The sequence below is a fragment of the Arvicanthis niloticus genome, chromosome 19 (genome assembly GCF_011762505.2).
Source record: "Arvicanthis niloticus isolate mArvNil1 chromosome 19, mArvNil1.pat.X, whole genome shotgun sequence".
Lineage (NCBI taxonomy): Eukaryota > Metazoa > Chordata > Mammalia > Rodentia > Muridae > Arvicanthis > Arvicanthis niloticus.
In genome coordinates, this window is record NC_047676.1 from 1276508 (window position 1) to 1292641 (window position 16134).

At 47.9% G+C, this 16134-nt stretch overlaps 1 protein-coding gene across 1 annotated transcript in view; it reads right to left on the reverse strand.

The window, feature by feature from the left end:
- The window catches only part of Slc12a7 (solute carrier family 12 member 7), an 83609-nt gene extending 73199 nt beyond the window's left edge, over positions 1-10410 (reverse strand). The window contains exon 1 of the mRNA XM_076916326.1: positions 10265-10410. Within this exon, the coding sequence (XP_076772441.1) occupies positions 10265-10331 (67 nt within the window). The 5' untranslated portion in view covers positions 10332-10410. The remainder of the gene's footprint in view (positions 1-10264) is intronic.
- Positions 10411-16134: the final 5724 nt, after the last annotated feature.

The window sequence follows — 16134 nt, forward strand, 5'->3', positions numbered from 1 at the left end:
TTTGCCCAGGAACACTGGCTGTCCCAGCCCTGGGCTGTCTAGCCCAGGGGGACAAGAAAGCTGTAGTTGCCAAGCAACGAGATGCAAGCATCAGAAGAGCGTAGGGCCCCAGGGAGGACACAGGTGGCCAGCAGAGGGGGTGCAGTAGAGCCTGGCAGAGGTGGCTTCAGGGGACTCCCTGGTAAGCAACTGACAAACACCTGGCCTGGGAGAGACAGTCAGGGTGCTGACCCTGCAGGCTTACAATGATCTCCTAGTGGACCACAACAGGAAGACTGATAGGGGGAGCTAAATGGGGACATGGGTACAAAAGCCATGACTTCAGGGTATTTTCCAGAGAAGCTGAGATGGGCTGGTGCCCCTGAGTTTCCTGATGGCCCCAATACTCTGTGTCCTCACTTATTCCCTGTGAGAGTCCCTGGACCCTCTCTTCTGGTAAGGACACAGTTCTATCACTGCAGGGCCTCCTTACAACCTCCTTAGAGGCTCTATCCTGGATATTCACTTGGAGGCAAGGGCTTTAACCTACACATCAGTACATAGCAGGATGTATCATTTATATTCATTTTCTGAGGGATCCCCTAACCTTACAGTCTTGTTCCCACATCCAGGGATCTTTGTTGGCACCTCTAGATAACCCTCATTCACCTTTGGGTGCCTGTCACTGCTTGGTCTCAGCACACCACAGATTTCCCTCAGTCTATCAAACAAACCGAGTACAGTAGGGCCTTATCGCTAGCAAAATCTCAGCTCAAAAGGTCTTCCTTGGCTGCTTCTTTGCTCACCCCACCTCTCCACTAAGCAAGGAGGCCCTATACCCTGGCTTGTGCAGGCTCACCTGACATGTTCTCAAGCTGAAGCCCAGAGCCAGGAAAGAACTCAAATGTAGAATTTCTAGAAAGGCATCTCAAAACACCAGCATCCACCAGGGAGCGTTGTCGAGTACCCGAGTCTACAGCCGGCCACCACCGGGGCCTCTGACACAGTAGTGACTTCAGTGAAGAGAGCTGCTCTGCAAACATCCCATAGACAAAATTCTGAGCATACAAGCCTTCCTCGTCCACCACTGTTCATCAGCACAGGCTTTGAGTGGTCCTCACATTGCAGGAACTGACACACCAGAATGAAAATGAGATGCTAGAGCTGTCCCCACGGACACTTGCTTTGCAAGGGGTCTATCTGTTTGTCTGTCTGAAGGAGCAGACACATAATGGTATACTGTGTGGCTTACTGAGTGTACACTTATCATCTGGTTCTTGCTTGCAGATTCACAGTCCTCCAGCTGGGGCTTCCAATAATCTCAGAGGAGAGAGTGATGTATGCAAAGCAACCAAGGAGAAAACAGCCAGCACCCAAATGTCCTGTTCACAGCCAGCTTTATGCTAATTTCATCACATAAAAACGGCAGACCAACTTGTTCAATCACAATACTGACTGCACAATACAGAGCACATAGGTATGACTGGTTAGGAATACCTGTGGAAATCAGCTTACTTGAAACTTGTCTCCTCCCAGGATGAAGCCAGAGCCTAAAGCAGAAGGCTTACCACTTTACAGTACCAGGCCCCATCCCATGCAGCCCACACTGTTGCCTGGACACAAGGCCATAAGCCACTTGACAGCCTGCTGGGGACACAGAGTTGGCCCCATCACTTCTGGGCTTGCATGGAAAGCTGGCTTCATCTGCTTTAGTGCCTGAGAATTCTGAGTCATGGCAGTCTAGACAGAGGGAAACTGAGGCTGGGCCTTTCTAGGGGTCACAAGGAAGAGTGGCTACACCTCCAGTATCAGCAGTCATATTTCCCTTTGTGGCTTGTTTGAGACAGTTTCACTCTGTAAACCAGGCTGGAGCTTACTAGCCTCTACCTCCTGGGTAATGAGATTACAGGTGTGTACCAACATACCAGCCATGTGCTTTCTTAAATTTTGTCTGCTTGGGTTTACAATTAGTTTTTGTTGTTGTTGTTTTGTCTATATTGTTTATAATAGACAGTGTCTCATTCTATGGCCAATCATGGACACTGTGTCATCCTGAAACTTACTATGCAGCCCAGGGTGACAACAAACTTAAAAATCCTTCTGCCTCAGTCTCCTGAGTGCTCAGATTACAGACATGAGACTGTAAGCTAAGGTATAATGATTTGCCTTTAAAATTAGAAAGAAAGCACAAAGCAAATAAAAGGGTCTCTGAGCAGAAAATAACTTCTGATACACTGGATAGGATTTCCAATACACCAACGATAGCTTGCCTGCCTGCAATCACAGTCTCTCTCTCTCTCTCTCTCTCTCTCTCTCTCTCTCTCTCTCTCTCTCTCTCTCTGTGTGTGTGTGTGTGTGTGTGTGTGTGTGTGTGTGTGTGTGTACATGAATACGCATGACATACCCATACCCCAATCCCACACTTGGCCTCTACAGGACCACAGTTACAGGTAATAGGATGTAATTTGGAACAGGAAGATCCTTAGACAAAAATATCTGCTCAAAGAACACCTTGCTGAGAGTAATTTAGATGATAAAGGGCTCCTCTGAGAACAGCTGCCTTGGTGTAAATTGATTTAATCAGATTGACGCCCCTCCTACTTCCTTGAAAGGAGGTAGCATCAGGTGCTCTCACCTCCAGGAGGGGAGGACAGGGAAGATGTGGTTTATTCAGACCTCTACTTCCTGTTTACATCTTCTTTCGGTGTGTGTGTGTGTGTGTGTGTGTGTGTGTGTGTGTGTGTGTGTGTGATAAAATATTCAAGCGTGGGATGTGGCTATATCATGTGTGTTCATACACACACACCTGTGTTCGAAGGCAGGCAGGCAAGCTATCTTTGGTGTATTGGAAGTCCTATCTAGTGTATCAGAAGTTATTTTCTGCTCATTCTGGAGAGATGTCTCAGTAGTTAAGCACACATATTTCTTTTCTAAAAAATCTGAGTTCAGTTCCCAGTACCTGCATCAGGTAGTTCACAAATCACAAATATCTGTTAACACCAGCTCCAAGTGATCTGACACTCTCTTCTGGCTTCCAAAATCACCAGTATACATGTGGCATTCACATTCACCCTCTCTCTCTCTCTCTCTCTCTCTCTCTCTCTCTCTCTCTGTTCCTCTCTCTCTCTCTTAAATAAAAATGAATAAATTTGTTTAAAATAAGTATAAATTTTATAAACTTTACCCCCCATTCTAAGTGAAGTTAGCAACATGAAGTGCATGGACCCTGCTGCGTACCTGCATCCATCCACCTGGTAAAATCCAGATCTCAAAATTGAGACTCTATATGACACTAAGTAACAGCGCCCACCACCTCTGGACCATCTTCTGTCTCTGATAATGTGACAGTCCCAGAGCTTCATAGAAGCAGGTCTATATAGACATGTCCTTTTCTGTCACTAGGCAGACTGCTCTCCAGTCCACCTGTGTCCTTTTCTAAAGGCTGGGTGACATTCCATTATCAAAAGGCAAAATTCTAATGAACCAAGCTATTTTGAGTCACCAGTCTTGGCTGGTGAGTTTTATAAGTGGGAACGGGAAATAGAACCACAGGAAACACCTGACTGGTTAGCTCAGGTTTCCTCTTTTTAAAGGGTTAAAGTAGCAGAGACTTCTTTACCAGCCTTGTCAGGCTGGCTACCTGCCTCTTCCTGTAAGAGTCCATGTGATGATATGGAATTTGGCATGAGTGGTTTCCATGTTGGTCTGGTTTCAACAGCTGGGGCCTAGAGCAGAAATTCTACCTAGACAACATCCTCCGTGAATTATTTTCACATCGTTACTACTTCACTGTGGCTCCCAACTCTCCCTCTGAGAGACACTAGGCTGTTCCACCTTTGCTGCTATGAACAACACTGCTGTGGATTCAGTGTGTGGAGATCTCTCTGTATCACCGAGTTCCGGAACCCGTGGGGATGCAACTGTTGTTAATTTAGTTATCACATAACTAAGTTAAAATTTGTATCCCATTCATCTGTGGTATGTGTGTCAGGAAAATGGGAAGAGCAGGCACCATGTCACTTGCATGGTCAAAGGACAATGATATATGGTAGTCAGCAATCTCCTCTCACCATATGGGGTCCCAGGGATTGAACTCAGGTTGCCAGGTCTAGTGGCAGGTGCCTTTCCCTTTGAGCCATCTTGATAAGCCCCAAATCTATCTTTAAACCCGTGAGGAGCTCTATACTGTCTTCTCCTAGGGTTATACTATTTGACATCTAACAGTAAAACCCGCAGTTCCCGCCGGGTGGTGCACGCCTTTAATCTCAGCACTTGGGAGGCAGAGGCAGGTAGATTTCTGAGTTTGAGGCCAGCCTGGTCTACAGAGTGAGTTCCAGGACAGCCAGGGCTATACAGAGAAACCCTGTCTCGAAAAAACAAAACAAAACAAAACAAAACAAAACACACACACAAAAAACCCCAAACAAACAAAAAAACCCGCAGTTCCCATTTCTCCATTGCCTTGATAATATTTGATATCTTCAACGTTTTAAAAATAGCCATCAGGAGTATAAAGTAATTTTTCATTATGGGTCAGATTGTTTTATTTTAGTTTGGTTTGGGGTTGTATTTTGGTACTGGGATGGATAGGAGTCAGGGGTTCTAACAGTGAACCACACCCTCACCTTTAGCTACGGTTCCCAACCTGCATTGCTCTACTGACCAGTCGGCTGAGCTTGTTTGCCAGCTACCAAGCCCTTTTGCTCATTCTGAGGTGCTGAGAATAAAGCCCAGGGCCTTTTCTAGGCAATGCTTTGTCGCTGAGCTATGTTCCTAGTCCCTCTAACAAGTTTCTAGACTGGTTTATTTGGGCGTTTTAGTTGCCAAGTTACGGAAGTTAACCCCATTGCTAGTACCAGGTAGATAATTTGCCGGTGTCCCACCTATTCATAATATTTAACAGATTCTTCTGACTCTGCAGCTGTATACTTCACCTTGTGGGTTTAGGAACTGTCGTCCCCCCACTTTAACATCATGCACGCAGTTACTGGCATCACACTACACACACACACACACACACAGAGAGAGAGAGAGAGAGAGAGAGAGAGAGAGAGAGAGAGAGAGAGAGAGAGAGAGAGAGATGTGAGCAGCACTACCAACTTCCCCCAGTTGCTTCCTCTGCAACTGGGCTGCTGCTTTGATTCAGGCTGGGGTACACTGGACAACAGATATGCTCATGTGTTTGTTACTCCATCAGGTTAGGGAAGGCCATGTGTCCACTTGAACACAAACGTTCCTGTGCGTTTGTTTCTCTAGTAGGTTGGAGAGGGTGGGTGTCACTTGGACATGAAAGTTTTCATGTGTTTGTTTCTCCTGTTGGGCAGGAGACACCAGAATGGCTGTCATCTTGGATGCCCTGGGGTCAAGATTCCCTGCTTCGCTGCAGGGTCTGCACCAGCTCTAGGAGGCCAGCCCAGGGCCAATCCCATCTCCAGGCCTCCAACACAGGTTCTTCCTGACCTGGTTGTGATTCTCCTTTGGATGCTGTTGCTTTATTTAAAGAAAATTCCTTCCCCAAAAGGGATGTGATGTCTCGAACCCTAGCTTATCCCAGGGGGCGGGGTGTGGGGGGGGGAGAGAAGAAGCCAAGTTAAATATTATGTAGCAAAAAAGAGAACAGGACGTGCATGGAGCATTTTCTTGTCAGGCCAAGTTAACAATCACCGAAGCAAGGCTTCTTTCACAGCAAAGTGACAGAACTTGAGCTGGCGCTGTTCACCGAGAGCTAGAGGCATCTCACCCATTACCAGGAGGGCCACACCCTATGAAATATTTAAGCAAAAAGTAAACAGTCTGCCCAGCGGGCCGCAGGTTTTCAGGCACCAGAGCCCGGCCATCTCTTGGCATCAGCTCTCCAGCCTCAGTAGCCTGAAGGGAGGCAGACTAGTAATGTTTCTGTCCAGGAAACCCAGGTATGGCTTGGGATACAATTTTACCAAGACTCTCCCTAAGCAGGGCCTAGAGCTGTAGTGAGAGACGTTGCCTAATGTTGAACACATCGAGAAGCTGGCTGGCATTCCTCACAGTGCTAACTCAGAAGTGTTCTGGTAGAAACTGCCTGGGAGGCCACAGAAAATATGCTAAGCAAGAAACCACAGATCTGAGTCCACAGAGCCACGTGTGGCAAACACAGAGACACGGAGACACATAGGTAACATGGAGACAGGCACACTAAGGAGAGCTGAGTCCACAGACCCACGTGTGGCAAACACAGAGACACGGAGACACAGAGACACAGAGACACAGAGACACATAGGTAAGATGGAGACAGCCACACTAAGGAGAGCTGAGTCCACAGAGCCACATGTGGCAAACACAGAGACACAGAGACACAGAGCCACGTGTGGTGAACACAGAGACACAGAGACACATAGGTAACATGGAGACAGGCACACTAAGGCAACACCAACTCACACACAGACACTGGAGACAACAAAGAGACAGCACAGAGACAAGACGGCACTGATCTACATACAGACGTCCACACAGATGACACAGAGACCACACGCAAACACGCATGCAGACAGCACAGACACAACATGAAAACACACAGATAATACAGAGACAGGCAGAGACACAAAGAAGAAACATGACAAACACATCATAGGACTCATATGAAGACAACACGGTAGTATAGAGAGACACAAGAAAACACAAAGATACATACACAGCATGGAGACACTGCGGGTAGTAAGGAGACACACAAGGACACATAGACTCACAACTACACACATGTGGATGATAAATGTACACATCAGGATACTTCAGCTTGGACTCATTGGAGAGGCCATTTTTGTAGAAGGTGAGATGTTCTCTTGATCTGGGTCTCCAGGAGGCAGGAATACCTTCACTAGATCTCTGTGGCCAAGCCCTGAACCACCACCCCTCCAAATATAATTATCAAGGTTTGGCAGACATGTAGTCCTACCAGCCATAACAGTGACGGGAAGCAAAATGCCAACCTCCAATCAGGGACCCATATTGGTCTTTGTCCTGGACAGGAGTGAAACCACAGGAGTCTGCAGCTCAAATGCCAGGCAGGGCAGGGGAACAAGGGAAGACAGAGAATGCTCCAGGCCACTTATGAACTTCCAGGCTGTTGTGATCTCCCAGGAGCTCTGCTTGGGAAGCCTTGTGCATAGGGCTCTCTCTCTTCCTTGGCCCTTCTGTCTTGGGGGTTCTCTTGGTGACTGTCCACTTGGTGACTATGTTAGTAAATGGTTCTGAGACCACCTTTGGACTATTCCACCTTTGTCATTGCCATGAGAACTCTCACCAGAATCCCTTCAACTAGAAAGCAGAGAGGGCTTTCTCTCTGGACCCTTGCCATGGGGCCAGGATCTTTCCTGTGGGTCTTTTAGGCTGAGTTATCTCCCATGCACCCTTCCTTCTGCCTCTCTGCTCACAGGAGATGCAAAAACAACCAGAGAGCAGGCAGTCACACCTAGCAAGTGGCAGACTCAATTCTGTCCCTCTAGGAGTGTCATCTTCATCAAAGTAAACAGAACACAGTTCGAAGGCTCAGTGTTAAGACACATGTCTTATGGGACATAGGCTGACACGAGATCACAAGTTCTGCAGACACGAGACATAATATCACACTCATGTCCTTCCATACAGCAAAGGGAGACCATGTCACCATGTGCAATCTACTCCTACATACCCCACCCAATGGGATAAGACCAAAATACTCAAGAGAAGGGTGCTGGTCTGAGTCAAAGGATCAACTGGGCCAGCATCCATGTATCATGGTGAATCCGATAAAAGTGGAAAGCTTTGGGAGCTGGTTCTGAAGGAAATTGCAAGCCATGAGACCTGATGTCTCTGGAGATTTAGAAAGTTCATTGTCATCACCTGCCACACATCTGTAATCAAAGGTTGACTCAGGACAATACCCTATCCAGTGCTTGGCTCCTGGCACTGTGCCTAAGTCGGACCAATAAAACCTTTGTTTGTTTTTTCAAACTTAGTTTACACTGTGTTAATGAAACACCAAATAATAGGTCTTCTGTTCCCATGTAGGAGCACAACACAGAACCACTGGATTGACCGTTGTCTGGAACTGTCACACGAAATCCCACACAGCTGGAGCCAGCTGTCCGTGGACAGATGCAGTCAACCAGCCAGGAGACTGCAGAGCTGGGGTCCCAGTAGAGTACTGAGTCCCATATCCCTAGACCCCACATGAGGGTGACAGGGACTGGCCCAGCCCTATCTTCAGCCTCCAGTGAGGTCTGACCCCTGAACAGCTAACCTCTGGGTCTTCTAGACAGAAATGAAAGACATCACCTACAAGAGAGGAGAGGAGGGTGGAGATTTCAGGGCTGAGAGGTCTCCTGGTGGGCCCGCCCAACCCCGTCTCATCTGTTACATCCAGGACTTTGGGTTGTGTTCTTCATCTACATTACTTTAACAGCCTGAAATGGGAAAGGAGACCATGGAGAAGTTTCCACCCATGCCTGTCCCCTGGCATCCTGTCTCCAAGGGCCTCTGATGGGATTTATAGTCCAGCATAAAGGATTTGGAGGATGAGAGGCAGAAGACACTACAGTGTTGGCCTGACTCAGGCTCCTGGCTCAAGGTGTTGTAGGTGTGCAGTATTCCTGGGCACCGATCTCCTACCCAAAAGGTGAGGAGACTAAGTATAGAGGCCTGAGTTCTTCACGATCACGGTGGGAGCCAGGAAGCCCAGGTCAAAGTCAGCATAGACCCCAGCTCGATCACACCATCCATCAGCATATCCTTTGTCTAAAGGGTGGGGGAACAGTGGGACTCCTTAATTCAGTAACAAGGGGACCCTAGTAGCTGCGGCTGTCCTGCTTTTTCCTCCTACCCACACCCCGTGCCAGCAGACAGATAGCCACATGTGACTTCACTGCCATGCCAAGATTAAGGAAAGTCAACTGTTATCCAGCAGGACAAGCATCTTGGCAACCCTGTCTGTCCTCTAAAAGCATGAGACAACTCCTGACCTAGAGCTCAGAACAAAGACAGGTGGAGACATAGCTCAGCATGCCTACAGTCTAGGCAATCTTGGGGATGGGTAAGTGTAACAAGTATGTATACACACACACACACACACACACACACACACACATCATTGCAATGCCCAAGTTCACAGGGGAAAGCAATTGATCAGATTTTGTTGTATACATTAACTCCCCAGAAAAGTGACAGTTCTAAGTTCTTAGTCACAATGTCACAGCATACCTTCACCCAGGTCTCTGGAAGACTGCATGTGTGCAACATGAACATGGGTACCTGTGATAGGGCCTCTCCCTAGCTGACTAAGGCACAGCATCTGGGTACTGGATACGTTGTTTTAGACCAATACCAATCCAGCTGTAGACTGTACTCAGGAAGACAGACAGGTGTTCAGAAGGTAGCGGTCTTTCACAGAATGCCCGTCCAGTGCCATCTGTCCTCCAAGTGGGTGGGGCAAACACCAACTCATGGGCCAGATCTGGTTTCATCTTCACTCTGAGACCCAAAGTAGGGCTCTAGCACAATCTAGAGAGTGCGTTGTGAGAGCCTGCTCCTGTCTCATTTCCCCAGAAAAACTGGCTTAGCACATGTGTGGCCAACAATAAATTGTACTGTTCCAGGATTCCCACATGCAAGCATGGGTCACAAGTCATTCTAAAGGACAGCAAGCCAAGTGGGCATCCACAGTGAAGTTACACACACAGTTCTCACCAAAGGCTGGCTGCCTCTGTCTCTGTTGCACCTTGGAATCCCTCACCAGGACAGAGGAGACAGCTCCTATTCTCAGTGGTAGTCCTAACTGTGGGGGATCCAGAGTTAGTGATCAGAAGGCAACCCGAAGCTATCCTCCACCAGACACCAATATTCTACGGTTCTTACAACCACTCTACAGACTGTTACGACCTACAAGGTCCACAGGACATCAGTCAGGCAGGGCCAAGGATTAGCAGGACTAAATTGTGGGACAAAGGACACCAGCTGATTCCAGAGCCAGCGCTGTAACACTTGATGACCTGTAGCTATTCCCAAGGCCAGCAGGCAATGGCTATCTCCTGACACCTGGGCAGCAGGCAGAGAATCTGTCACTCGCTGCTCCCACAGAGGCAGCAGTGACCTACTGGGAGGACGGCTTAGCTGCACCTACCATAGCGGCTGGGCTCGCGGCAGTAGCGCAGAATGGGCAGCGCATCTACTTCTTGTGCTTTCAGAGCGGCCGCCAAGCTGGGGTCGGGGTTGGGGTCAGGGTCGGGGTCGGGGTCGGGATCCGAGCACAGGCTCTGGCTGCCACCGCCGCCGCTACCTTCTGCCCTGGGTCCAGCGTCCCCCGTCCCGCTCTGTGCTGGGATCACCACGAAGCGCTGGGACATGTTGGCGTCGGAACGCCAGGCGCCGCGACGACTGCTGGATGCGAAGTCTGCCGGTGCTGACCGTGGGTCTCGGGGAGCGGGGCGGGGCAGGGGCGGGGCACGAGGTGGGGGCGGGGCAGGAGGAAGCCGAGGCAGGGGCGGGGAGGGGCAGGACAGGAGCAGTGGGGGTGGGGATGGCTGGATAGAAGAGGGTAGGTCTGGGAGAGTATAAGAGAGGGCTGAGAGGCATCCGGGCTGTGGGAAAATTGGGGTAGGGGCAGGTGGGTGGGACAGGAGGTGAGAGCAGAAAAGAGAGAGAATGGGAAAGGAAACAAGGACATGGGTAGGACAGGGGAGCGAAATAGAAGAAGGCAGGGAAGAGACATGAGAAGGCTGAGAACGGCCGGCCGTGGAGTTGGACTTGAATGAGGTTGCGGGCAGGGACAGGGACGATTTGGGACCTAAGGGAAGGACCTGTCCTGGACCTAAACAGACGATGCTTGGGCAGGAAGACGCAGGGCATATGGCCTGGGAAGGAGGGGCATTCTATGGCCTACCTGGTGATGGCGGTACAGATCTTACTGGTCCAGGACGGTCACTTCAGTGTAGCTCTCCTGCCTGGGTCCCACCCCTGCCCCTAGCCCAAATGTTTCACAGCCCCCATGCTTCTCAGCCCTCTCTTACACTCTCCCAGACTCACCCACTTCTATCCAGCCATCCCCACCCCCACTGCTCCTGTCCTGTCCTGCCCCTCCCCGCCCTGCCTTGATAAATGACTAGGATACTCCTATCCCCCACACACCTCTGTCCCACCACCACCATCATCCTCTGCCAACAACCTACCAAGTCAGAGGGATCTGGCACTGGGCCAGACTGGGATGGAACAGGGTATGGAATGGACAGTTAGATATTCCAGCCAAGCACAGTTCATTCAGGGTCTAGGAGGGTCAGGGAATGCAGTGTCTGATGAGGACCAAGGTAAGGGATTCTGGAAGTAGGGGCATGTGGAGGCCTTTCTGGCCACTGGTCCTAGAGCAGCTGTTCTCAACTTGTGGGTCACAATCCCTTTGGCAAACCTCCAAAAATATTTATATTCGGATTCATAGTATCAACAAAAATAATTTTATGATTGGGCATCAATCACAACATAAGGTTTTTGATACTGTTGGCCTCCTAGGTTTATGTATAAGGGTTGCCAGACTCCTGGGAGAGCCAAGGGTGGGAAAGAGCTACTCGGGTGACTTAGAACAAGTGGACATTGGAAGGGGAACACCGAGTACTCTGTGCCCATGGTTGTTACATAGTTCTTCACTGTGATGGTTTGAATGTGCTTGGCCCAGGGAATGGCACTATTAAGAGGTGTGGGCTTGTTGGAGGAGGTGTGTCACTGTGGAGCTGGGCTTTGAGACCTTCCTCCTAGCTACCTGAGGTCAGTCTGCACCCTTTGGATGAAGATGTAGAACTCTCAGCTCCTCCAGCACCATGCCTGCCTGGACACTGCCATGCTTTCTGCCATGAACATAATGGACTGGAATACTCTGAACCAGCAAGCCAACCCCTATTAAAGCCAGTCCTTTATAAGAGGTGCCTTGGTCATGGTGTCTGTTCGCAGCAATGAAAACCCTAACTAAGACGTTCACCTTATATAACGTTGGCTGTGTATTTGTTCACTCAAACATTAATCAGAAGCTCCTTGCATCAAGCTCTGAAAGTGGCAGGAGGTAGATATTAAGCCTCTCTGAAGCACATCTTGTAGAGCGGAGTAGGAAGGAGGTATCTTATAAAGAGGCAAAGAATTAAGGAAAGAAATTTAATGAAACTGGGCTTCCATTTTTTTTTTTTTTTTTTTTTTTTTTTTTTTGGTTTTGGTTTTGGTTTTTCGAGACAGGGTTTCTCTGTGTAGTCCTGGCTGTCCTGGAACTCACTCTGTAGACCAGGCTGGCCTCGAACTCAGAAATCCACCTGCCTCTGCCTCCTAAGTGCTGGGATTAAAGGCGTGTGCCACCACTGCCCGGCATGGGCTTCCATTCTTACAGTCATCACAGCCCACTATGGTTAATTGTCGATCAGCTCTCATATCTGTCCTTCAGCGGTACAGAGGCTGACAGGAGAAGGTCAGTTAGCTGCTCCCACCTATACTGTACATGTAACTGGATGTTACATATAGAACTGTTAATGATGAGTTAAGCCTCTCTCCAAGATGTATGTATCCAGCTAAGGAGAAAGATAGTTTCTCTTTTGAAAACCAGGTGTCTTTCTTAGGAAGTTAGTTTCACCACCCGCCTCCATTTGCCTGGCAGCCAGAGAGGGGAAAACCAACCAGGATGGGAATTCTCTCACTTGCACAGGCATCTTCTTGGGAGCCTGTCCCTGTAGGAAGAAGCTCTCCTCCAATCAATCTTCTTCAGTTTTCCAAGGCCATTCTTGGCCCTTTCTCCCAAGATGAACTTTCTGGGTCATATTCTAAAGTTGCCATGTATTGGTTACTTATTAAGTAACTATTACTTATTAAGCTTATTGTTTAATATCTGACAGAAGCAACTTAAGAAAGGCAAGGCTTATTTTGGCTCATGGCTTAGGAAGGGACACAGCCCGCTGTGGTGGGAAGTCATGATGATGTCATGAGGCAGTTGGTCATGTTGAACCCTCCAGAGAAATAAGTGCCAGTGCTTGGCTGATTCCCACTATTTTATAAAGTGAGGAATTTCAGCCCGTGGGCTGGTGGTGCTTCCCATATTCAAGATGACTCTTGCTACCAGGTGCGATGGCTTATACTTTTAATTCCAGAACTTGGGAAACTGAGCCAGGAGGAGTTAAAAGGCCAACCTGGCTTACATAGCAAGATCCTGTCTCAAAAAACAAAACAAAAAGTAGATTTTTCCTTCTACAGTTAAACCTCTCTGGAAACACCTTAACACACACACACACACACACACACACACACACACACACACACACACAGAGAGAGAGAGAGAGAGAGAGAGAGAGAGAGAGAGAGAGAGAGAGAGAGTTTGCCGGGCAGTGGTGGTGCATGCCTTTAATCCCAGCACTTAGGAGGCAGAGGCAGGAGGATTTCTGAGTTCGAGGCCAGCCTGGTCTACAGAGTGAGTTCCAGGACAGCCAGGGTTACACAGAGAAACCCTGTCTTGAAAAACCAAACCAAACCAAACCAAACCAAACCAAACCAAACCAAACCAAACCAAACCAAACCAAAAGTAGATCTTTCCTTCTACAGTTGTATGTTTCCATGGTGATTCTACATGCAAGCCCATTCATGCTGAAATGCATTCATTAACTTGCTGAAAACCGATGTCTTTACATTGTCAAATGAATGTCTTGCTACCAGGTGCGATGGCTTATACTTTTAATTCCAGAACTTGGAAAACTGAGCCAGGAGGAGTTAAAAGGCCAACCTGGCTTACATAGCAAGACCCTGTCTCAAAAAACAAAACAAAAAGTAGATTTTTCCTTCTACAGTTAAACCTCTCTGGAAACACCTTAACACACACACACACACACACACACACACACACACACACACACACACAGAGAGAGAGAGAGAGAGAGAGAGAGAGAGAGAGAGAGAGAGAGAGAGAGAGAGAGAGAGAGTTTGCCGGGCAGTGGTGGTGCATGCCTTTAATCCCAGCACTTAGGAGGCAGAGGCAGGAGGATTTCTGAGTTCGAGGCCAGCCTGGTCTACAGAGTGAGTTCCAGGACAGCCAGGGTTACACAGAGAAACCCTGTCTTGAAAAACCAAACCAAACCAAACCAAACCAAACCAAACCAAACCAAAAGTAGATCTTTCCTTCTACAGTTGTATGTTTCCATGGTGATTCTACATGCAAGCCCATTCATGCTGAAATGCATTCATTAACTTGCTGAAAACCGATGTCTTTACATTGTCAAATGAATGTCTCACTGAGGTCCTGCATTTTCATCACGCTGACTCACATCTGTCCGTGTTACTCTTAGAAGGAATTGCAGTGCTGATGAAAGAGAAAAGCAAAAGAGGACACTGGTGGTTTTGTGTTTCTTTTGTAGACTACTACTTCATGGAATTCTAAATTGTATTATTCAAGTGCTTTTCTGCATGGCATTGGATTGATTTTTAGGTTATAAATAATGATAACCTTTTCCTTCCACCCCTCACCCCCCCACCAAACCTCTCCTGTTTTTTTGGTTTTTTTTTTTTGTTTTGTTTTGTTTTGTTTGTTTTTTGTTTTGTTTGTTTAGTGTGGGTTTTTTTTGTTTGTTTGTTTTTGTTTTTTCAAGACAGGGTTTCTCTGTGTAGCCCTGGCTATCCTGGAACTCACTCTGTAGACCAGGCTGGCCTCTAACTCAGAAATCCTCCTGCCTCTGCCTCCCAAGTGCTGGGATTAAAGGCATGTGCCACCACTGCCCGGCCTCTCCTGTTTTCTTTTCATCTTATTTTGGAAATTTTTTCTTGGAGGTTTTGTTTTTTGCATGTGTGTTTCTTGGGTTTTTTGTTGTTGTTTGTTTGTTTTAAACATTTATTCATTTAATTTATATGAGTACACCATCACTCTCTTCAGACACACCAGAAGAGGGCATCAGGTCCCATTACAGAGTCACCATGTGGTTGCTGGGAATTGAATTCAGGACCTCTGGAAGAGCAGTCAGTGCTCTTAGCCACTGAGCCATCTCCTCAGCCCATTTTGGAAAATTTTAAGACATTTCAGGGCAACCCTCACAGTCACTGCTTATGGAGTGTCTCTTCTGTGACTTAGACTCAGGCTATGATCTGCTTAAGACAGTCACTGGCCAGGTCAGAGTGGCGTGTACCTTAGACATACCCTTCTTGCTCAGATATGACTTTAGATGAACATGAAGAGGTCTCACAACCTCTTTCCTTTTGGCGTCTGGAAGGGTGAAGGCTCCCCAGGAAGCCCCTCAAAGACAGCTAATACTTTCACCTTTAAATTAAAAAAAAAAAAAGCCCAGCTCTATCTTTTCTGGACACAACCCCTACTTACCTCGTCACTCTGCTTGCAAGTGTTCCAAGAATCTGCAAGGCTCTGTAGCCACCTGGAAGTGTTAGTCAAACTGTTCACAGCCAGTGCTAAGGAGTTTTCCATGGGGAGCATCCTCGAACTGTTCACAGCCAAGAGTTTTCCACAGGGAGTGTGGGGTCCTAGAAAGGCTTCTATAGGCCTTGGGCACATCTAGGCTGGGGCCAGACATGACTGACCCGTGGGAAGCTCTGCACAAGAGAAAAGCCATCAAAGTCTAGTGAGTTTTTACAATGACAAATAGGGAAATGAAACCTGCTTTACATAAGACCCCAATTTTGAGCAGTAAATGGGGTGACAGGAGGGGGCACAGGTGGAGACAGAAGACACAGTGTCACGTGGAAGGTAGGGCACAGGATGGAGTACAGTCCTGAGGAAACGAGAGCTTCTCCAGCCTCTTCTCCAGTCCATCAGTGGGTTCCCATAGTGATTGTTTCTTTTAGCTTGTTCATTCTTCTTTCCATCTGAGTGGTAAGTGTGGGCTCAAGCTATAGCCCAGGTTGGTCTAGAACACAATCTATAGCTCAGGGTAGCCTTGGACCCTTGGCAGTCCTCAAATACTGAGGGGACAAGCATGGGCCACCACACCCAGCTCTCACTAAGTTGTCTCTGTTATGTCTCCATAAATAAAGAAAACATTGATGATAATACAGTGTCCTTCCAACACAGACCTGGCCTCAGTGCCACACTTTCCTGGTCTATAATTGTAATCCCAATCTTGATGGCCAGCAGACTATTTATAGCCTCTGCAATTTTTTGACTGTCATGAGGTCTGACCTAACCCTGCAAGTGGC